Source organism: Geotrypetes seraphini, chromosome 6, assembly GCF_902459505.1.
Source record: "Geotrypetes seraphini chromosome 6, aGeoSer1.1, whole genome shotgun sequence".
NCBI classification, from domain to species: Eukaryota; Metazoa; Chordata; class Amphibia; order Gymnophiona; family Dermophiidae; genus Geotrypetes; species Geotrypetes seraphini.
The window spans coordinates 192,729,558-192,754,117 of NC_047089.1; the positions used below are offsets into that span (position 1 = coordinate 192,729,558).

General features: G+C 41.9%; 1 protein-coding gene across 1 annotated transcript in view; it reads left to right on the top strand.

The window, feature by feature from the left end:
• Positions 1-22,854: 22,854 nt before the first annotated feature.
• The window catches only part of LOC117363105 (disintegrin and metalloproteinase domain-containing protein 9-like), a 301,668-nt gene continuing 299,962 nt past the window's right edge, over positions 22,855-24,560 (top strand). Inside the window, exon 1 of the mRNA XM_033950405.1 lies at positions 22,855-22,949. Coding sequence (XP_033806296.1) covers positions 22,867-22,949 — 83 coding nt within the window. The 5' untranslated portion in view covers positions 22,855-22,866. The remainder of the gene's footprint in view (positions 22,950-24,560) is intronic.

Genomic DNA, 24,560 nt, shown 5'->3' on the forward strand with positions numbered 1-24,560 from the left:
GATAGTCCAGCATAGCAACAATATAAGAAAAGTCCCTTATTTCTGCTCCAGACTAGGATCACATAGCAGTCTAGCCTCAGAAGTTCCTTCTGTACACATCCCTCTATCACAATTCAGTGTTGAAAGGATAACAGTGAATTCCTTGAACTCATCTGACAGTGCGACTCAGGTTCTGTTGGCTTCCAGAAGAGTTTCCACTAGGAGGTCATATGGCTTTAAAGGGAAGAAGTTTGCTATCTGGTGTGAGAGCAAAGACATATTGTCTTTCTGTCCCACATAAAAACTGCTATATTTATCAGACTGAGATTGCTAGACCAACTCTATTAGAGTTCACCGTAGTGCAGGGATGTCCAACCTTTTGGCTTCCCTGGGCTGCATTGGCCGAAAAAAATGTTTCTGGGGCTGCACAAATGCGCAAACGCTGCAGCAAGACAGAGGAGGGAGCCGGCAAAACGATAAACACCTAGAGGCAGCAGAGGAAAACACTGCATCGCCCTCAACCGGGGCCGCACAAAATACTTCACGGGGCCGCAGGTTGGACACCCCTGCCTTAGTGGAACTGGAGTTTATCACCACCAAATAGAAAGCAAATCCATCTCTTCTCAATCATTAGTTAAGTTTATGCAAGGCTTGCTTATGTTGAAGTCTTCCATTAAGCCTCCTACAGTGACATAAGACCTCAATATTGTCCTGCCTCAACTGATTAAAGTTCCTTTTGAGCAATTAGATACCTGCTATCTGAAGTACCTGACCTAGAAGATCCAGCTTTTGGTGGCAGTCACTTCAACATACAGAATTACACAGGCATAGAAATATCACTCATCTCCACCCATTCCCAATGAAATCTAACCCATACCCACATGCATCTGCTAAGATCCATTCCATCTCCACCATTAATTTCTTCCATCCCATACCTGCAGGAGTCTAGCACTATTATTTACTCCCTTGCAGCCATCTGTTTCCTCCCAATACCAACATATTTCCATGATTTTTTGGATGGTATTCACTTTCAACCTGCAAAAAACAAAAGGAATTGACCCCAAAATATCCACAAAGAAGAAAATCCAGAGAAACCCCAAAAAAACTCTGTGGAGCGACGATGTTCCCAAATGGACTTTATTTGAAAGTATCAAAGTTCCAAAGGTACACTAAAGTCATCCACATAAAATAATTCCATCCACATAAAAGTAAATCATCCACATAAGAGCCTTAAAGGACCTAGTCCGCTAGGGATACAGGACCCAACACGGTCTGCGTTTCGACAAAAAGTCTTCTTCAGGGGTCCCTGGGGGTCCTATAAAGGTGAGTATGTGGGAAACAATTGTGTGGAAAGCAAATGCAAGCACTTCCGGTTCACCACACAATTGTTTCCCACGTACTCACCTTTATAGGACCCCCAGGGACCCCTGAAGAAGACTTTTTGTCGAAACGCAGACCATGTTGGGTCCTGTATCCCTAGCGGACTAGGTCCTTTAAGGCTCTTATGTGGATGATTTACTTTAATGTGGATGGAATTATTTTATGTGGATGATTTTAGTGTACCTTTGGAACTTTGATACTTTCAAATAAAGTCAATTTGGGAACATCGTCACTCCACAGAGTTTTTTTGATATTCACTTTCAACCAACAGTGGGATCTCTTAGGGAGAGTAGGAGATAGTGGATGCTTCAGATGGGCAGAATGAATGGGCCATTTGGCCTTTATCTGCCATCATGTTTTTTTGTTTCCAAGCCTCAATCTGGTGTTCTAGCTGCCTCTCTGGGCATTCCAAGCCTTATTCTGTTATGTCCTTTTCAGATTCCATATGCTGGGAGGTTCATAATCGAAACGAAAATATATCTAAAAACCCACCTAAATCGGCATTTGGATGACCTAAAAGACAGGTCGTCCAAGTGTCGATAATTGAAATGGGTTTTAGACATATCTAGAAGCAGCTTAGGCCTTTTGACTGCCGCTGTGCGCCCAGAGCGAAAAGGGGCATTTTTTGAAGAGAGGTTAGGGTGGGAGGTGGGTGGGATGTGGGCTGACCAAACTCAGTCATCCTGCAGCAATAATCAAAAGTTTGACGAGACTGCCTAGATGGAACTTATACATTGTGACTTAGGCAATCTAAAATCAAGCCTAAGTGCCCAGAAGGTATCCAAAGTGACCAGATAACCACTGCAGGGACACAGTACAGACCTCCCCACACACTCCCCCAATGATCACTGACACACACACACTGCCATAAAAACGTACATACCTGCCTCCAGAACATCAGCACCTGGCATAGGAAAGCCCAGTAGAGCTGCACAGAGGTGGCTTAAATAGTCTGGGGAGTGGGCTATTGAACCAGAGAGGAGGGCCAAGGCACAAAAGCCACTCTAATCACTACATTCATGGTGAGAAATATGAGTCCACCAACCCCCTCCCCAACCCTACTGTACTGCCATATAGGTGCCATCTGCAGCCATAAGGGTTATTGTGGTTGTAGACAGGTGGGTATAGTAGGTTTTGGGGGTGTTCTGAGGGGCTCACCATGACCTGCAAGGCAGTTGTGATGAGATGTTTATTTGGCATCCTTTTTGTGAAGTTCACAGCAGTGCCCTAAAAGGTGCCCCACTACTCTGACCATCAGTTTGCTGACCACTCACACTTCCAAAAGGTCTTTTTCTAGATTTTTTGGACTTGGCCGATTTTTTGGATGAGAATGCGATATAAAGATAGATGATTTGGCAGTCTGGATGATCAAAATGGCTGGATGTATAATTAGACAATTCTCGAAAAAAAAATAAATATTTTGAACGTATTTTTTGAGAATGGACTTGGACGCTGCCAATTTTTGGCGACTAGCACCCTAGGCCCAAAACAGACTTTGTTTTGATTATGCCCCTCCAAGGGTCCAGTTTATTCTGCAACTGTTTCCTAAACAGTTGGTCCAGAGCAGTGGTCTCAAACTCAAACCCTTAGTGGGGCCACATTTTGGATTTGTAGGTACTTGGAGGGTTGAAGAAAAAAATAGTTAATGTCTTATTAAAGAAATGACAACTTTGCATGAGGTAAAACTCTTTATAATTTATAAATCTTTCCTTTAACAGTTAAAGGAAAGATTTATAAACTATAAAAATGTTTTACCTTATGCAAAATTGTCATTAACTATTTTTTCTGTGGCCCTCCAGTACCCTATTTTTTCTGCAACCTTCACATTTAAAGTTTAATATCTTTCCTTTCTCAAAACTGACATATTTCAATCACTATATTGAAAATAAAATCATTTTCCCTACCTTTGTTGGCTGGTGACTTTATTTTTCTGTGCTTTTAACTATGTTTCCAGGGCCTTCTTGTCCTTTGGCTGTTTTTCTCTCTGTCTTCACTTTCTGCCTTGCATCCATCTTTGGCATTAACTTAATATTCAATTTTTCTACTTTCTTTTCAAAATCTACATTTACATGTCTTCCCTTCCCTTCTATCTCTCTCTTCTTCCGTCCCTATTTCCATGGTCTGACATCTCTTTTTTTCCTTTCTCTCCCTCCCTCCTTCCTTCCTTCCTTTTCCCTGGTCTGGCATCTGTCTCCTTCCCTCCCCCAACTTTTTATTTCTTTCACCCTGCCCCCTTCTTTCTTTCTTTCTCTCTCTCTCTCTCCATGCCCCCTTTCTTTCTATATGTCTGTCTTTCTCTTTCTCTCCGTGCCCCCTTTCTTTCTTTTTTTCTTTCTCCATGCCCGTCCTTTCTTTCTGTCTTTCTTTCTTCATGCCCCTTTCTGTCTGTGTCCTGTCTCCCTTCTTTCTTTCTGTCTCCCTGTCCCCCCTCTTTCTTTCTTTATTTCTCCCTACCCTTCCCCAGACCACCACCATTGGGGAACAGGCCGCCACCGCCGCAATCGGGGAGCAGACCAGCACCGAGGTCTTAGCTCTCCTTACTTATCTTCCCCAGCACATGGCCGACCAATTCTCGCCACCCAACGTCAATTCTAACGTCGGAGAGGAAGTTCTGGCCCAGCCAGGCAGCGATTGGCTGGCCCGGAACTTCCTCCCCGACTTTAGAATTGACGTCGGGTGGCGTGAATTGGTCGGCTCCGAGCTGGGGAAGATAAGCAGGGAGAGCTAAGACCTTGGCGCTGGCCTGTTCCCCAATCGCGGTGGCTTGGGGGAGGGCAGTGAGACGGGAAGAGAAGCAGATTGGGGACCCCTGCTTTAGGCGAGCTGTGAGCCATTTGCTGACATTCCCTCCAGAGAGACTTCTGCAAGTCCAATTACAGCAGTCACGGTCTGTACGCGATTGTTCTCTCCACAATTGGAAAACTTGTGAAGTGGAGAGGATAGATCGCGGGCCGCAAAATAGTCTCTGAGGGGCCACATTCGGCCCGCGTGTTTGAGACCGCTGGTCCAGAGGAATGCTACTAAAATGGTTTGTAGTCTTAATCATAAAGCAAATGAGGAAACACTTAAAAATCTCAATATGTATACTTTGGAGGAAACAACAAAAAACCAGAAGTGGCTCTAATAAGCATTTATAAAGCTTACTAGTGTTTAAGCCCGTTACATTAACGGGTGCTAGAATAGATGTCTGTCTGTCTTTCTCCTGCCCCCCTGACTCTTTCTTCCTTTCTTTCTGTCTCTCTCCCTGCCCCGTCTATCTTTTTTCTTTCTGTCTCTCTCCCTGCCCTGTCTATCTTTCTTTATTTCTTTCTATCTTTCTTTCTCCCTCCTGCTGTCTATTTTTATTTCTTTCTATCTTTTTTTCTTTCTGTTGCTCTCCCTGCCCAGACCCTCACTGAAGCCGCCTTCCAGCGGTGCCAGCTAAGGGATCCCTTGCCCTTTCCTCAATCCAGCTGTGGTCAGTTGCCCGCACACTCCTGGTGAGGGAGGGGAGGGGTTCCTTTAGCTCTCGTTCACTGAGGTGGTGGTGGCCTACCCCATCCATGCACTCTCTCTCTCCTACCTGCACTCCAAATGCCTGCTTCTCTCACTACCAAAAGCCTCTCTCTCTAGTGGCTATCCCATGTCTCTCTTCTCCTCACCAACCCAGGTCCCAAATCCCAATCAGGCATCTCTTTCCGTCCCCACCCAACTATCATTCTCCTCCTTGTCCTCCACCCTCATTTCATGATTGATTCCCTTGCTCCTGCCCCCAGATGACCGTCTAACCTGCCGGTTCCTTCTTCAGACAGATGGGAATGATCTCCCTCTCCCCCCTTGCTCCAGGGGAGTTTACTTTTGGGGGGGATTACAGTTGCGGGCATCGGGAGTTTTTGTTGTTGCAAGCTCCCCTTTCCCCCTACATGCCAGCGATTGTTGGGGTTTTTTTTGTTTTTTTCGGCAGACAGAGAGAGGGCGGGAGGGGGGAAGTGGCTGCCGTGGTGATCTGGTCTACTCCCTTGCCGGAGTTATTTTTCAGTTTAAAGGTGCCGCGGCGACTCCTCTAACGATCCCCTCCTGCATTAGAAGTCTTCTCTGAAGCAGGTGCGGCTCATGACAGGAGCCGTGGCGACACCTTTAAACTGAAAAATAACTCCGGCAAGGGAGCCGGCCAACTGGCAATTCAAGTCGGATCTTCGGTCTGGCCTGCTCCCTGCTCGCCTTGCCGTTTGATCAGGATAATTGCACACAAGCATACTTATAGCTATTCTAGGGTTGTAAAATGAAATGACAAAAAATAATGATGCAAAATATTTTAATAAAATCCAAAATCTTATTTTTTATTAGATACTAGCTGATGCCCCAGCGTTGCACGGGTATTTAATTATAGCAATAACACTCTAAATGGATTCAAAAAAAGATACTTTATAGTGGTGAAATAAATTATTTTTTACAGCTTTATAAAAAGTACAATATTCAAATAATAATGTGAAATATTACTAACACAAAACTTGATTATAAACAACATTTTTAGTTTCACCTCCAGGAGCAAGAACATATACATTCTTGGGTGAACCCACCCTTGAGCAAGCAACATAGAGTTGTCCATGGGAAAAAAAGGGGGATCTTAAATCCACTCCACAGTATGTAATAGTCTGTCCTTGTGATTTGTTGATTGTGATAGAGAATGCAAGTCTCACTGGAATTTGCAATCTCTTAAACTGAAAAGGAAGATCTGTTGGAATAAGTGGTATCCGCGGGATAAATACGGTTTCACCTTGTCCCTTTCCGGTTAAGATAGTCGCTTCAATTACATTGGACAGTAACCTCTTTACACAAAGCCTTGTGCCATTGCAAAGTTTTGGTGGGTCAAGGTTGCTAAGTAAAATAACTGGAGATCCCACAGCTTTTTACATTTTTTCCATTGACATGAATGGGTGAAATATGATTTTATGTTTGTAGCTCCGCCCACGTGTGCAGGTGGGCCGCGAGACCCCCAGAACATATCACCCCAGGTAGTGAGGGATCTGCATATCAAGTTTCGTTCAAATCGGTCCCACAGCTTTTTACATTTTTCCCATTGACTTTAATGGGTGAAATCTGATTTTCTGTTTGTAGCTCTGCCCATGTGTGCAGGTGGGCCGCGAGATCCCCAGAACATATCACCCCAGGTAGTGAGGGATCTGCATACCAAGTTTCTTTCAAATCGGTCCCACAGCTTTTTACATTTTTTCCATTGACTTGAATGGGTGAAATCTGATTTTCTGTTTGTAGCTCCGCCCACGTGTGCAGGTGGGCCGCGAGACCCCCAGAACATATCACCCCAGGTAGTGAGGGATCTGCATACCAAGTTTCGTTCAAATCGGTCCCACAGCTTTTTACATTTTTTCCATTGACGTGAATGGGTGAAATCTGATTTTCTGTTTGTAGCTCCGTCCACGTGTGCAGGTGGGCCGCGAGACCCCCAGAACATATCACCCCAGGTAGTGAGGGATCTGCATACCAATTTGCGTTCAAATCGGTCCCACAGCTTTTTACATTTTTTGCATTGACTTGAATGGGTGAAATATGATTTTCTGTTTGTAGCTCCGCCCACGTGTGCAGGTGGGCCGCGAGACCCTCAGAACATATCACCCCAGGTAGTGAGGGATCTGCATACCAAGTTTCGTTCAAATCGGTCCCACAGCTTTTTACATTTTTTCCATTGACTTGAATGGGTGAAATCAGATTTTCTGTTTGTAGCTCCGCCCACGTGTGCAGGTGGGCCGCGAGACCCACAGAACATATCACCCCAGGTAGTGAGGGATCAGCATACCAAGTTTCGTTCAAATCGGGCAAGCCGTTTTTGCGTTGGCAGCTTTTTACATTTTTTCCATTGACATGAATGGGTGAAATCTGATTTTCTGTTTGTAGCTCCGCCCACGTGTGCAGGTGGGCCGCGAGACCCCCAGAACATATCATCCCAGGTAGTGAGGGATCTGCATACCAAGTTTCGTTCAAATCGGTCAAGCCGTTTTTGCGTGATCGCGGCACATACACACATACACACACACATACACACATACATACCTCCGATTTTATATATATAGATAGACTGATATTAGATCATAAGATTAATCAATTAATTTTAAATTGATTATCATTTGCATCATGAGAATTATTACAGAAGCCAAAAGCTGGCCTTGCTCATAAAAAATTCCAACGTTTTATCAGTTACACGTCCATATATATATCCTAAATCAGTGTTTTTCAACCGCTGTTCCGCGGCACACTAGTGTGCCGCGAGATGTTGCCTGGTGTGCCGTACGGTCAGGGCCGCCATCAGGGCAGTACCACCAGTCTAGGGAGAGGGGCGGTCCGCCCCACGTGGACAGGAGAGAGCTGGACGGGGGACCCGCGGAGTTCAATACATCTCGAGCCGCGAGGCTCGTCTTCTGTTCCTGCCTACCCTGCAGCTAACATATAGCCGATCGCAAGCGTTCCCCGATGTCAGCGCTGACGTCGGAGGGAGGGCTTAAGCAAAGCCTGCCCTCCGACGTCAGCGCTGACGTCGGAGAATACTTCCGTTCGGCTATTTGTGTGCGGCAGGGCAGACAGGAAGCAGAAGACAAGCCTCGCGGCTTGAGCTTCGTTTTGCTGAGAAAGTTGCAAAGATGGGCTGGTAGGCAAACACGGAACACAAAAGGGGGGAGGGAGTGCGTTTTTGGACACAGGGCATGAACTTGGGAGAGAGGAAGGGAGGGAAAGAGATGCTGAGGTGGGGGAGGGAATGGGTTTTTGGACACAGAAGGCATGGACTTGGGAGAGAGGAAGGGAGGGAAAGAGATGCTGAGATGGGGGAAGGAATGCGTTTTTGGACACAGAAGAAATGGACTTGGGAGAGAGGAAGGGAGGGAAAGAGATGCTGAGGTGGGGGAGGGAATGCATTTTTGGACACAGAAGAAATGGACTTGGGAGAGAGGAAGGGAGGGAAAGAGATGCTGAGGTGGGGGAGGGAATGAGTGTTTGGACACAGAAGGCATGGACTTGGGAGAGAGGAAGGGAGGGAAAGAGATGCTGAGGTGGGGGAGGGAATGCGTTTTTGGACACAGAAGAAATGGACTTGGGAGAGAGGAAGGGAGGGAAAGAGATGCTGAGGTGGGGGAGGGAATGCGTTTTTGGACACAGAAGAAATGGACTTGGGAGAGAGGAAGGGAGGGAAAGAGATGCTGAGGTGGGGGAGGGAATGAGTGTTTGGACACAGAAGGCATGGACTTTGGAGAGAGGAAGGGAGGGAAAGAGATGGTTGTGTACACGGGGAATAGAAGAAAGGAGAATTTTTGGTCATAGGGAGGGTAGTGAGGTACAGATAGTGGCATACCAGGGTGGGGGGGGGGCGGTCTGCCCCATCCCGGGTTTACGTCCCAAGGGAGTGCACAGCTGGCCACCCTCCAGTGTTGTCCCTAGGCCGGCAAACTGCGGCTCTTTAGCCACTTGAGTGCCACCGCCGCCAACGGTGTTGTTGGCGGTGGCAGCATTATAAAATACTTTCTTTGTGTTTATTTGATTCCTATTCAAGAGAATTACTTTATATATAGTCAATATAGGCACAGAGTTAAATTTTTTAACATTTTCTAATGGTGGTGTGCCTCGTGATCTTTTTCATGAAACAAGTGTGCCTTTGCCCAAAAAAGGTTGAAAAACACTGTCCTAAATGACGACATTCCTTCGTTACAATCCATCTGCAGTCTAATTGGTTCACATTATTTATTTCCATATAAGGCTAGCTTCATATAGGCGTGTCACAAATTACATTCTTATATCTAAAAAGTTACATTCTCACATTAAGCTTGCATATTTTATAAAAAGAAGAAATACATAGACAAATATTGTAATATACTTACAAAGGCTATACAGCTTTTTTAAATCCTTTCCTGTAACCATCAGTGTCCTTTTCTATTCTGAGATCTTTGTCTCACTAAAACTGAACAAAGAAAAGATGGAAAGAGCAGGTACCCCTCCCATAAAGATTCTAGAAGTAGAAAAAAGTTGCTTAAGGTCAGAGGTCAAACACCATCTGTTGCCTTATCAGGATCTCTTTAGGATTTCAGATATATGAAAATCAAAATAACATATATTCCTAATCTATATTTGTTGTTAACTTATATTTGTTAATGTATTACCTATAGCTGCCTAAGTAATATTTCTATTGTGTAACTTTTCCTGCCTTAATGAAATTTACTACACTTAAATTTATACATACCATGATACACATATGGTTTAGATTTGTCCTTCCCCATAGCAAACTCAAGTCATGGCAAACCTAGGGCCCCCTGGTATGTGGATTCTCACTTGCTCTTGGATTAGACCCTATCTATCAACAGGTTTTTTTAATTAGTAAATCCTGATGCAATGTGAGAAAGTGTAATAGCTGAATTTTTTAATTTCATGTTTGCTCACTCGTACCTGTCCAGGTAAACTAAGCTGGCCCTCCTCAGAACTACTTAAGGCATAGGACAAGGTCCTGACGTATTGTATTTTTTAGTTGAAAGACACGGCGGCGGCTCCTCTCATGATCCCCACCTGCGTCAGAAGGCCAACGCAGGTGGGGATCATGAGAGGAGCCACTGCCATGTCTTTCAACTATAAAATACAATACGGCAAGGCGAGCAGGGAGCAGGCCAGATCGAAAAACAGGACGAAAACAGAATCCTAAGCGCGCATGCGCACTCCTATCTGCGGGTCCCTACAGCTCATGGAAAATGGGCGCAAGCAGTGGGAGTGCGCATGCGTGGCTTAGGGTTTTATTATATTAGATAACTTGTTCGTAATGCTCTATATTCTTCAGTGCTCAGAGACGATGTAGTTTCAGACCTGAAATATCTTTAAAGGTGTTACAGCTGATTTTGAACACAAATCAGCTGTAAACACCTTTAAAGATATTTCAGATAAGTTTATGAACTATTTCACATTTCTATTGTTTGAAAGTTTTCATGATAAAAATACAGTGCGATGATTAAAGAAGATAAAAACTGACGTTCATCAGCACGGGCTAGTCTCGAGGTCTGAAACTAAATCGTCTCGGAACACTGAAGAATATAGAGCATTAAGAACAAGTTATAAGCTTTATAAATGCTTTTTAGAGCAACTTCTAGTTTTTTGTTGTTTGCATATATTTCATTTTAGAAGTTTGCTAGAAGATTGTATTTTGCTTCCCATCTTGTTATGGGGACCCTTTGGAGGAAAGACAACACTTTATTATTTTACTGGTTATCAAAAGACCTTTAAAAAATTGCAATCCAAAATGTAGCGGTTCGATTAATTTTTAAACTGAAAAAAAACTGATCATGATGTTGCACCTTATCTTTTAAATTGCAGTGGCTTCCTATGAAAGCTAGGACAATTTTTAAATTTGGTTGTTTCTGTTATAAAACATTTTATAATTTATTACCTAGCTATCTGATTGAACAATTTCTTTTAAAGTTTTAACTTGTTCTTCCCAAAATCCCACTATTTTTTGTATTCCCTACAATAAGGGGCTGTCTGAAAATGAAATATGTGGAAAAGATGTTATCTGATCAGGCTGCTAAGTGGGAAGGAAAACTTGGTCCCCTGATACAGGTTTCCCAGTCTTATCAACATTATAGGAAACTTTTGAAGACCTATTTGTTTAGACAGTTTTTGAGGAATGATATTGATGGAATGTTAACCTGTATTATTTAAATATGTACTTTGCTATAAATGTACAATTTTCTCTTATGTGAACCACATAGAGCTATAAGGTGCTTGCAGGATAGAGATGTTACAGTAGTTACAGTAGTCTAATACAGATAAAACCAAAGATTGCACTAATAATCATGGAATGAAGCCCTTAATGAGTGCAACTTCCAAAGTACAAAAAAACCCTCTTCTTGACCACTGCATTAATCTGTGTTCTCATAGTCAAATTTCTGTCTAAATGGATTCCTAGTATTTTTATAGTAGAAAGAATAGCTTAATGTAGACCTAATAATAATAAATTTTCCTCTTTAAGTTTAGTTCGAGTAGCAAAAAAGACTTTTTTCTTTCCTTACTTAGCTTCAGCTTGAATTCTTTCATCTATTCTTCAACTTCTAAAATCACATTGAGGATCTCAGCATACTGTCTAGATCACAGGTGTCAAAGTCCATCCTCGATGGCCGCAATCCAGTTGGATTTTTCAGCCCCTTGAGGAGAGACTTTGACACTCCTGGTCTAGATGGTAAAGAAGTTATGGTTATCATACTAGTAACATCATCAGCATAGCTGAATAACTTGACTCCAAAACTTAAAAACGTAGCACCCAAAGAGGCTAGGTAAATATTAAAGAGTAATGGAGAGCGAGAGTATATCATCTAGTGCCTGAAACGTTCATGAACAGAGAAAATCTCGAGACTAGTGAAATAACTAATAATTTCTAATAGAATCCAGGGAGGTGAAGCAGTCAGTATGCCATGATCCACAAGATCAAAGGCATTGCTAAGATAGAACTATAAATAAGAGCCCCTAATCCTCTACTAAAAAGAGCATGTGCTGTATAATGGAACAAAAACTGGATTATGAATAGTGTAATAAACTAAAACGTTCCATGTAGTCTAGAAGCTGAAAGTACATAAGCCCTTCCAACAATTTAACAGGAAAGAATAGAAGCAATGGGCAAGTAGTAACTGCACTAATTGTCTCCTTATAGGTCTTTAAATATCAGTGTAACAATAATATGACCCCCTTTTCTACTGGAAAGAGACCTTGCTTTAACATGTACTGTGACAATCCAAAAGCACCACCCGGAAATGAAAGAAGGGCACTTTATACAACTTAGAATGGACAAGAATATAAAAAAACTAGATGAGTGGACATATTTAGCATAAAGTATTTTAAACAGCAATTAATCAGGATGCTCAAATTTACTACAGCTCAAATCTGGGCATGAAAAGTTGTAAACTGAATCAAATTTCTAGATTAGAAAATGTTTGTATAAGGTGCCCTTAAATTTGGCTCACCTTAGACAAAAAAATAATAGGCTAATTCATCTGCAGATGGTGGACAATCCTGAGATAGTCAATGTAAGTTTACTATCACTTAAATAATCACAGCTCTTATATAATTCTTGATTGTAAAAACTTTATAACATCTAAAAAGTAAAAGTGCTCAGACCACATAACCCTTCATTTAGTGATGACACTAAACTGCGGTTAGAATAGGGACCATCATCGCATTTTTACTGTCCCTGACCCAAACATTTCGTATTTATATTAGACTCTATTTATTAGAAAAAGAAAAAATTAAGGGATATATAAATGAAGGAAAGTGATGACTAGTTTAGTAGTTAGAAATATATTAGGGTAGTTTTTATAATTTATTAATTTAAATTATGTTTTTAACAGTGCCCTGGCCTAATGAAGAGCCGAAACTCGAGTCAGAAGGTCATGGATTATGATACGGCAGAATAGTTCATTCACACACCTATCAGCACCTTTGAGCACTGTTTTGTATATTACTGCTGCGGGGGAAATAGTGCCCAACCTTCCAACAATTACAGATAAATGATTTTTCTTTAACAATACAGCTAAATTAGCTAATGTTTAATGTTTGGGTCAGGGACAGTAAAAATGCGATGATGGTCCCTATTCTAACTGCAGTTTAGTGTCATCACTAAATGAAGGGTTATGTGGTCTGAGCACTTTTACTTTTAGATGTTATAAAGTGTTTACAATCAAGAATTATATAAGAGCTATGATTATTTAAGTGATTGGAGATTTTCATCACAGATTTAGATCAGTTATCTCCCTATTTGGTTGCAGCATGTAAGTTTACTAACATCCAAGAGATGTTTAAATACCTACTTGGTATAAATGCACATAAGGAGAGTCTCTTTCATTTAAAAGGTAGCTCTGGGATGAAGGTGAAAGGGGATAGACTAACAAGTAACCTCAGAAAATACTTTTTCATGGAAAGGATACTGAATGCATGGAATGGTCTTCCAGTGGAGATGATGGAAACAAAAAGTCTGTCTGAATTCAAGGAAGCCTTGGATCTCTAATGGAGAGGAAGAGTTTAGAGCAGGGATGTCAAATGTCCCTCCTCGAGGGCCGCAATCCAGTCGGGTTTTCAGGATTTCCCCAATGAATATGCATGAGATCTATTTGCTTTCTAATCTAATCTAATCCTTAGGTTTGTATACCGCATCATCTCCACGTTCGTAGAGCTCGACGCGGTTTACAGTAGGAGAAATAGGAAGGAACTACAACAGAGGGTTAGAGGTAGAAATGTGAAGAAAATTTAGAGGACTTGGGATGCCAAGATATAAGAGTTTCCTTGATTCCTAAGTTGAAGGGAGACTTACATTTTTTTGAGAAAAGCCAGGTTTTCAGATGTTTGCGGAAAACTTGGAGAGAGCTCAAGTTCGAAGAGGAGAGGTAAGGTTATTCCAGAGCTCAGTGATTTTGAAGTGGAGGGAGGTCCCTAGCTTTCCTGTGTGGGAAATGCCTTTTAGCGAGGGAAGGATAGTTTTTAATTTGTGGGAGGATCTGGTGGTATTAGGGTTTGAGGGAATTCCAAGAAAGAGGGATAAAGGGAGGGAGGATACCATATAGGATTTTGAAAGTTAAACAGGCGCATTTATAGTGGACCCTGGCGATTATCGGAAGCCAGTGGAGCTTGGCCAGGAACGGGGAGACATGGTCAAATTTACTTTTAGCGAAGATGAGCTTGGCCATGGCATTCTGAATCCGTTGGAATCTGTGGAGGTTTTTCTTAGTTAGGCTTAAATAGATAGAGTTGCAATAGTCCAATCTGGAGAGGATGATGGATTGGACAAGGAGGGTAAAATGTTTTTGATGGAAGCAGGATCTAACTTTCCTCAGCATGTGAAGGCTGAAAAACATTTTTTTACCAAGGATTGGAGGTGGTCATTGAAGGACAATGGTGGAATCAATGATGATGCCAAGACATTGCTCAAGAACTCAAGCTGCAGAGAGGAGCCAGAGGGTAGTGGGATGGAGGTGGGTAGGTGATCTAGTTTTGGACTGAGCCAAAGAAGTCTTGTTTTGGACTCATTCAATTTCATTTGCACAGTGTGGGCCCAGGATTGTAGGTTCATTATACAAGAGGATATGTTCTTAGACAGGTCGGTGAGGTATCGAATCGGTCTCGAGGAGCTCGAGGAGGACGAGGATGTCGTCTGCATAAGTGTAATTGTTTCTAGGGGGGATAGGTGGAGGAGTTTTAGGGAGGACATATAGATGTTGAAAAGGATAGGGGGATAGTGGAGAGCCTTGCGAGAGACTCCACAATTCGGTTTCCAGGGGAAGATGAGATGCCATTCATGTTAACAATGTAAGAACGAGAGCAGAGGAGTTTTAGAGAACCAACCTAGGACTGTGGAGTTGATACCTATTCTCAGAGAGTGGTAAACAAGAATATCATGGTGAACAACGTCGAAAGCAGCGGTAAGGTCAAATTGTAGGAGGACGGCAAACTTATTTCGAGAGTGAAGTTGAACCCTTGAAATCAGGGAAGACAGTAGGGATTCGGTGTGCAGAAGTTAGGACAAAAGCTATAATTGATAGGGTAAAAGAATAGAGAATCTCTCTAATTATGATGAGAGTTGGGAAAAAATGATAGACTCTAGCATCTTGGTTAGGAGAGGGATATTTGCAATTGGGCGATAGCTGGATGGTATGAAAGGGTCAAGGTCAGATTTTTTCAGTAGTGGGGTCAAGGCGATATGACCCATTTCTGGGGAGAAATGGCATAGCTTTCATTGTATGCTAATAGAGCTCATGCATATTCATTGGGGATATCCTAAAAACTGACTGGATTGTGGCCCTCGAGGAGGGACTTTGACACCCCTGGTTTAAAGTGACCAGGTTACCCATTCCAGAAGGGAGACTTTAGGCCAATCCTGGGTTTAAAAATTACATCTCAAAGCAGTGTAGTGTTTGTAGTCCATGATTCTGTCCATTGAAATCAGTGCTGCAGGCCCCACAATGCACCAGGATGAGGTTGGCATAAATCCAGGACTGGCCAAAAAATCTTCCTCCTGGAATGGGTAACCTGGTCACCCTAAAAGGGAGAGTAGATGGCATGGATAGGCAGACTAGATAGGCTATATGGTCTTTATCTGCTTTCATTTTTCTATGTTTCTGTTTGAAAGAGTGAAAATCAGTTCACTTTTTCCTGTTCTACACCACTCAGGATTTTGTAGGCTTCAATCATATCCCTGTTCCATTTCCTTTATCATTTTGATTGCTCTTTTAAACTTCTAATTCCACTATGGGACTCATTTTCAAAAAAGATAGATGTCCGAAAGACAACATAAACTGGCACTTGGACATCTTGCTAGTCAAAACGTCCAAGTGGCCATTCTCAAAACTGACTTTCTAGATGTCTTTCTGGTCATTTTGTCTCCAGTGCATCTAAATCTTAAGGCAGCTTGTTAGAGGCATATTTTAGGGAGGACTTAGGACATGGACATTCTTCAGAGATAAACTTATAACAAAACATCCAGAGCAGCATTTAGACATTTACAGCTAGACCTAGTTTAAAAATGAATAAGGGGCTCTCTTAGGGGGGGGTACTGTAGTGAACATCACATAAAAAGTCCTAAGTACACGTCATTATAACCTGCTTTTCCAGTGCAATAGGAATGGTATGCTGAACCTTAGGGTACTCTATCCATTCTCATGAGCATACTGTGGAAAGATGTCAATCACAGCTTTTGAAACCTCCTCCCATGAATCTACTGTCCCCTTCAGTTTCTCGTTCTGCTTGAAGGGTGTCTTCTGATCTGCTTAGTTTATTTCTTTTTTGTTTTGTGAGACAGACCCAGGAGTTTGGTCATTGTCCTTGTGGGCATTTCAAGACATTGTCAGATGGGGGCATCCAACGTTCGATCTGATGGCAATGGCGTGAAACAAGAAAGTGCTTTGGGTTTTCAGGCGAAGATACAAGACCAGAAGTGTAGGGCTGGATGCCCTGGTGCAATCATCGCTGAAGTCTGGACTGCCATATATGTTTCATCCATGGCCAGGTGGTCTGTCAAATAATATCTCACCCAGGGAGGATGATCCACATGGCCTGTATTGGTCCAGGCATCTTTGTTATGCGGATCTAGTACACCTACAAGTAGATGAATATCTCTGGCTCCAGGTTTATCTGGAATTGCTCACACAGAGGCCGATTGCTTTAAAAGATCCGGGTTACTTTGGTCTTACAGCATGGCTTTTGAGCGTGCAGCACTAGCCAAGAAATTATATTCAGAAGAGGGTCTGGAAAAGTGATTAGCAGTGGTGTTCCTTAAGATGCAGATAGCAGGCCTGACTTGTGTTAGAGGCCGAGAGAAGCGAGTCTCCCTAGCTGTTCACTCAGACATTATTAGATTCTTCAAAGGAGTTCTGAGGCTCAGGTTGCCGATCCAAGATCCCTTCCCTTCTTGGAATCTCAACATCATGTTAGAGGGTCTTCGGAGGGCCCCGTATGAGCCTTTGGAGGAAGCTTCTCTTATGGATCTTACAGTCAAAGTGTTCTTAGTTGTAGTTACCTCAGCCAGAAGAGTCTTAGAATTACAAACTTTGTCTTGCAGGAAACCGTTTCTGAGGATTATGGAAACAGAAGTGACCTTGCGTACAGTACCTTCCTTTTTGCCTAAGGTTGTTTCAGCATTTCACCATTTCCTGGTGGATTCAGACAGTGATCTCCACCTACATTGTCTGCAGCAAACAACCGCCAGTGGAATCAAAAGTGATACCTCTGGAAGAGATATGTAAGACATGATCTTTCCTACATATTTTCACTAAATTCTATAGGGTGGATGTGGCAGTGCAAAAGGATTTCGCTTTTGGATCCTTAGTACTGAACGCATGCTTATCTTTCCTACCTGGGACTTCAGGGACTGCTTAGGTAAGTTCCTAAGGTACACGTCTCTAAGGTTCAGCATACCATTCCTATTGCACTGGAAAAAGAGATTAGGTTCCAGTAGATAGGAATGGTATACTGAACTCCCCACCTGATAATTTATTTATTATGCACCTATTTCTATTTATTATGCACCTATTTATGCCTTATGCTTCATGGTCCTGTCCATAGCTCTCTTCCAGTCAGATTATGGTTTTAGAATCAGTTTGTAAATAGAATCTAAAGAGATAATTGAGCTCCACTAATATTCAAGCTGTTGCTTTTATTTGATGTGTTTTACTGTTCAATGGTAATGTTCATTCATTTATACATTACAGTTTCATTATTGAGTGTTATAATGTTATATGAGCAGATCAGAACCTTGGTTTTGGGGAATTCCTCATTTCCCTCCTCCTCCTTTCTTTTTCTCTAGAGCTCTTGCATCCTTTGGAACAAACTGAAGGAGCAGCAGACTCTTGGGAGAAGGAGGAGGTTTCAAAAGCTGTGATTGACATCTTTCTACAGTATGCTCATGAGAATGGATAGTGTACCCTAAGGTTTAGCATACTATTCCTATCTACTGGAAAAGATATCAAGATAAGAACCTAATTTCTTTATATTGTACGGCGAGTCCTCCAAAACCCACCCAAAACCTACAATACCTACATAAAGATGATACCTGCAGGCATAAGGGCTACTGTACAGATGGATGCAGTAAGTTTTGAGTAGATTTTGGAGCAATATATGCAGGTTATAGTGACACATGTACCTGGGACTTTTTAATATGGGGGTCCATTGCAGTAGTCCATAAAGTGCCCTCTGCTGTGTTCAGCTAGCTGTGGTCGGTTTACTAAGAATGTTAGATTCCCAATAGCCTTTTTTGTGCGTTTTACATTTGGACATCTTTGTATTCAAAAATTATCAAAAAAGCTAGATGTACTAAAGGCCCAAATGTTGAAATAGATCATGAAAAAAAAAAAAGATAAGACATCTTGCTGTTTTGAAAATTGACATTTTCTCTATTGGATTTCTGGATGTCTTTCCCAAAACGTCCAAACTAAGACTTAGATGTCCTATTGAAAATGCCCCTCCATATCAGGGTTTTTTCTCTTTTGTTTGTTTGTTTGTTTTTTGAGATATGGTAAGTAGAATTGAACACTGAATGATACTAAATACTGAACAATATTGTGGCCCAGCATCTCTCTCCCTACCTCCAGTGATCCAGCATCTCTCTTTCTCTGCTTAATTACCTCCCCTTTGCTTCAGGTCTCTCGTCTTTCTCTTCCCTCTGCTCCCCCACCACTGTCCAAGGTCTCTCCTTCTTTTCCCCTCCTCTTTGCTCCACTCTCTTCCCTTTGCTTCCCTCCACGTAGGTCTGGAATATCTCCCTCCCTCTCTTCTCTTCCTCTTTCACCTCCCACCTCTGACCTCCTGCATCTCTCTCCCCTACTTCCACTAGTCCAGCATCTCTCTCCCAGTCCAGTTTCTCTCTTTTTCTCTCTGCTTAACCCCTCCCTTTTGTTCCAGATCTTTCTCCTGTCTCTCTTCCCTCTGAGCCCACTTCCCCAGGTCCAGGAACCCTCCCCCTCACTTCCCCTTACTTTTGCTTCAGGTCTCTGGATCTCTCTTCCCTCTGTTTACCTCCCCTAAGTTTCAGCATATTTCCCATCCCTGACCGCCTTGATTCAGCATCTGTCTATCTATTTATTTAAAATTTTTCTACATCACTTATGAACTAAACGGTTCACATGAATCAAACATAATAATTATGACAAACGAAAATCTTAGTTCTATCTTTTCTTTTCCAAAGAACTATTAAGTCATAAGAATCCAGTGACAAATAATTGGGTTTTTAGCTGTTTCTTGAATTGAAACCAATCAATACATTGTTGCAACTGACCCACCAAAGCATTCCACATCTTAACACCAGCTATGCAGAATATCATTGCTCTGGTGTTTGCATAGCAACCTTGCTTCCTTGAGGTTAATACATTTTTATTTTCAGATCGTAAAGATCTGCCTGGTTTATAGTTTGCAATGACTTGTTGAAAATACCACTGTGTTTGATGGATCATAGAAATAGCCTTGTGTTGTACTCGAAATAAAACTGGTAACCAGTATAATTTCTTCAAAATTGATGTCATATGTGGTCATCCTATCTACTCCCAAAATTAACCTGGCTGCAGCATTTTGTATCAATTGTAACACTTCCTCTTGTCTTGGAAATTCCAAGATAGAGTGCGTTGCAATAGTCCAATCTCGACAAAACCATCCCTTGTACAACAGTTCTAAAATCATAGATCAAGATCAATGGTTTGAGGCAATTAATGGTTTAAGGCACATGTGTCAAACTCAAGGCCCATGGATCAAATCCAGCCTGCCTGGTCATTTTATGCGGCCGGGGTTCAATACCCCCAGTGTTACCTTGTGGCCGGCTCCTTCTTCCTCACAGCCATAGTGTGTACGGAGCCACGTGCAGCGGCTCCTCGTGCGTCCCACACCTCATCCAGAAGCATTCCCTCTGACATTGCGACATCAGAGAGAAGGCTTCCGGTTCAGATGCAGGATGCACGAGGAGCCGCTGCATGTGGCTCCGTGCATATTATGGTTGTGAGGAGGAGGGAACCGGCCACAAGGTAACACTGGGGGCAATGGACTGCGGGCTGCATAAAATGGCCAGGTTGGAGCTGGCCAGAAGGTTAGACACCCGCCAGAGGGAGGCATAGCATGGAGGGAGGGAGACAGAGATAGGGGGAATTATTTTATTTTCAAGTTAGTGTTTGAATTGTGTCAATTTTGAGCATTTTAATCTGCTGTCTATCTTTTGCAGAGGAAGAAATACATTTGTTTCTTTTTCTCATGCAGAATTTTGAAACTTAGAGTGTTTTTAAAAAATATATTACATAGGACTATATTTAATGTGGGGATGGGGAGGTATGTTATGTGATTTAATGGATTTATTCCTGATGAATGGGATGGGTGGGGGAGGGGTCTTTTTTATATGCATTTGACAATAATTGTTAGAATATCAAGTGATTTGTACAAATTATCTGATTGAATATTGTACACTTGTTGCAAGAGTTAAAACTGAACAAAGAATAAAAAAAATAAAAAATAAAAAATAAAAATATATATATATATTAGTACTTTTAGTTTTTGGTCCCGTATTTGCATAGGGGTTATCTGTGTTCTGGTAGGAATGAATGTTGAGAAGCATACAGTGTGTTTTGTGTAGTTTAATTTTGTGGTTAATCATTACCATTATATGTTAAGATTATATTGTGTGTGTACATATGAAAAATGAATGAAAAAATGGTGTTATAATTAGTATTATTATGGGGGTGGGGTCTGGCCTGCGACTTAGCCTGTGTGTTAGATTTTGGCCAGTGAGATTGAGTTTGACACCCCTGGTTTAAGGCGATAATCTATCTTCGCTGGTCCAGCTTCTCTTGCCATGTCCAGCTTCTATCTCTCTCTCTCCTTAACCCCCATCATTTTGGTCCAGGTCTTTCCTCTCTCTTCTCTCTGCCCCTCCATATCCAAGATCTCTCCCTGTCTCTTCTCTCTCTTGCTCCAGCCCTTTATTCTCTCTCTTCCCTATGCTCCTCCCTCCCCAGTTTCAAAATCTCTCCATTTTCCTCCCCATTAGTCCAAGTATCTTTCTCTTTTCTCAATATTAAAAATTGAACTAAGGCCAGTACTGGGCAGACTTGCATGGTCTGTGACTGTATATGGCCATTTGGTGGAGGATGGGCTGGGGAGGGCTTCAATGGCTGGGAGGGTGTAGATGGGCTGGAGTAAGTCTTAACAGAGATTTCGGCAGTTGGAACCCAAGCACAGTACCGGGTAAAGCTTTGGATTCTTGCCCAGAAATAGCTAAGAAGAAAAAATGAAAAAATTTAAATTGAATCAGGTTGGGCAGACTGGATGGACCATTCTGGTCTTTATCTGCCGTCATCTACTATGTTACTATGTTACTCTGCTTCTCTCCCCCTCCCTCCACATGGGCCTGGCACCTCTTCATTCCCTCCCCAGAGTCCCCATGGGTCCAGCAGCTCTTCACCTTATCTCATCCCACCGGCATGGGTCTGTCTCCTCTTTATTTCCCTCACCCCACCCCACCCTGTGTTGGTCAGCGCCTTTTTATTCCTCCTTCCTCTACCTGAGAGGAAGGAGGAATAAAAAGGTGCTGACACCTCTTGATCTCTCCTTTGTGGGTCCAGAACCTCTTTATCACCCTCTTCCTCTGTCAGTATGCAAGCAAACATGGCAGGTCACAGCACAGGCAGCACTATAAATGCAGGTTGCTTCTGGGCCAGCCCCTCAAGGTCCTTTCCTATGCCACGTCCTGCCTCTTTAATGCAACTTCTCGTGGGCAGGATGCAACAAAGGAAAGGGCTGGCCTAGGCAGGAGGTAGTCTGTACATATCACTGCCTGTGCCGATGACCTACCACATGTGTTTGCATATCAGAGGGAGAGGGCTGGAGAGGTGCCAGACTTGTGAGTAGGGAAATGGGAAGGATGCCAGAAATGCAGGGAGGACTGTTTTCATTTCCCCTGCAATAGGGGCAGGTCGGTTTGGAGACGGGAAATGTCTCCCTCTTCCTCCCCCATCCCTCCATTACACCCATATTCACACTGGATGATGAAAGAAAGGACTAACATCAGCTTAATATACAGTATCTAAATTTCTATAGGCATCCAATGTGGAACCCCTTTCCCATTGTCCAGCATCTTTATTTCCAGGTCCATTATGTCTCCCTTCCCCTTCCTCACCTTTAATCATGTAATTAATCATAATTAAAATTTTAATATAAATGCAGCCCTAGCCATCATAGAAATTTTTTGTAAAGTCCAAACTTACTAAGACAGAAGCTGATATACAGTACTTAATATTTTGCAAGTAATGGCCTAATTGGAAGCATAATATGTTATTAGAGTTTAACATGTAGTGGAATTTTGTTTGCCTTATGGGAAAATTTGAGAAAACAAGAGTTGAGAAGAAGCATCACCAAAGGATATGCCGTAATACTTGGGAATTATTAGAAAACTGTTCCAAGCAACAATTTTGTGACTTTTGAATCTTTTCAAGTGTATGTGATCCTATACTCCATGCGTATTTTTAGCTGAAAAAATTGTTTGCAATAATTTAAAAAAAAAAAAAAAAAATCATTGGTCAGTATTCAACTGGGGTGGTCACTATTTGAAATGTCAGCTTCTACAGCTGAATTAAATCTGTATGTTAAGTATCCATATCCAGATAATGACAGGTACTGAATAGCAGAATTCTTCAGTGACCACTGTGCTATGCTTTCTGGATAGTGGTGATATATTCAGCCCACCATCCAGATAGCTAACTGACAAAAAGACTGTCCTTATTTTATTTGGTTAGACTGAATATGTCTGGTAATAAGTTGACTCTGGAGTACCCAGATGCTATATGGATAGTGTTAGCAACTGAAAATTGTAGACTGGCCCTATTCACAAAACTTACCTGGTTTGCAAGCACTATGACCTGGATACATGTTTTTGAAAGTGTTGAAAGCGAATAGCAATTTATTAATCTTTTTCTTGTTTGTTGTATTATTTAGTGTATTTATCGCTTGCAGACAGTTTCAGTCATATTAGCACATGAGATGGGTCATAGCCTCAATATGCCACATGATTCAATCCTCTGTAAATGTGATGTTGAAGTATGCGTTATGTTTCCTACGCTAAGGTAAGCAGCTTTTGTATTTGTTTTTATTTGAATAGCTATTTAATTATAGTACTATTATTATTTGTAGGGTTACTTTATGTTGAATTTGTAGGATATACTGCATAGACCTTAAACTTGATTCCCTTGATTTGTAATTTTCAAAATTGAATCCTCTACCACACCATTTAATGTACACGAATCACTGTTATGTAATTTATCTAAATAATCTTTATTACGCAATTCTTTTGGTAATTCCTATAATTTGTATTCCGCCTTGAACAATATATAATGTATAATGTATTCGAAATTAATTTTCCTATGAACTGTTTTCCTACCTTCTTCTACTCTATTTTATAACCTAACTAATTTATTTTTCTCAAGTACTTTAGCAAGAATGTGAGCCTTTGGGACAGTCAGGGAACTCTAAGTACTTTTTCTTCATCTTAATTAATCTTACTTATTGCATTTCTTCTGTTTCTACTGTAAACTGCTTAGAACCTCACGGTACAGCGGTATATAAGAAATAAAATTATTATTATTATTATTATACTAGCAAAGAATGCATTCTGGGTTTCCCCTTTTTATCCGAAAAAAAATCTCATAAAGGGCATACAAAACTCCTAAAACTAATGAATTATGCCCTATTGGAAACCTAGACACTACCAGGTCTACCCACTGCACTCATACAAAGACCCACTCATTCACTTAACACACAAACAACAAGAAAAAGGAAAAAAAGTGGAGAAAAAGCCTCAGTTCATCTTCATATGGCAAAAAACTCCACTTACAAACAACCATTAAGCAAGGTCCAAAATGTATCAGTTCACTCAGTAGTGAGAAACACTATAGTAGGCCTCATAGGAACCATCTCAAAAAAAATCTAGCACGCCAAATAACAAAACTCCAAAAATTGTGAGTAAAGCAAGCAACACATATATGAATCTCAAACACAGTCAATTGTAAGCAGGAAAAAACAAACAAACACTTAGCTGCAGACGGTGTCCAGGCTGTCTTCCATTCATCCAAAAAGTGCAAGCCTGCCTGGCCCTGCAGCCACTCTTTCCCGACGAGGAAACCTCCGTTTCGCTGAGCTGTGTCAGGGGAATGATTTCAGCCTACTCTACCAGCAACTGTAGAGGCTCTCCAAGTGCTCCAACTGCACACATCCACACAAATAGAAGCTGAGGCATGGGATTCTCCAGCAACCAGTGTCTTCAAAATGGAGTACAGACTCCTCCCCTTTCAGTCAGACCAATCCCCAGCCAGCTTCAACCAAAGAACGCCGCCCACTCAATTTGGGCATTCAGCCCTGCTGCTGACCCTCAATTTCCGTGAGGTCTGTCCCACATATAACAAAGGACAGGGGCATATGATGTTATAAATAACCCCCTCTGTAATGCAGGTTGTATTGCTCTTCAGTCTAAACCTGTGTCCTGAAACCGGATGCACAAATACAGTGATGTTTAGCATCAGAGAGCACACAGAGCATCCACCACAACTGTGGTGTCCCCATTCACCATTCTGAACATCCTTCTTGTCCACTGCAGGTAACATATTAGGGCTCAAGATGTCACATAGATTCCTGTTCCTTCCATAAGCAAAAAGGATCCTAGTATCCTGAAAACAGGGGTG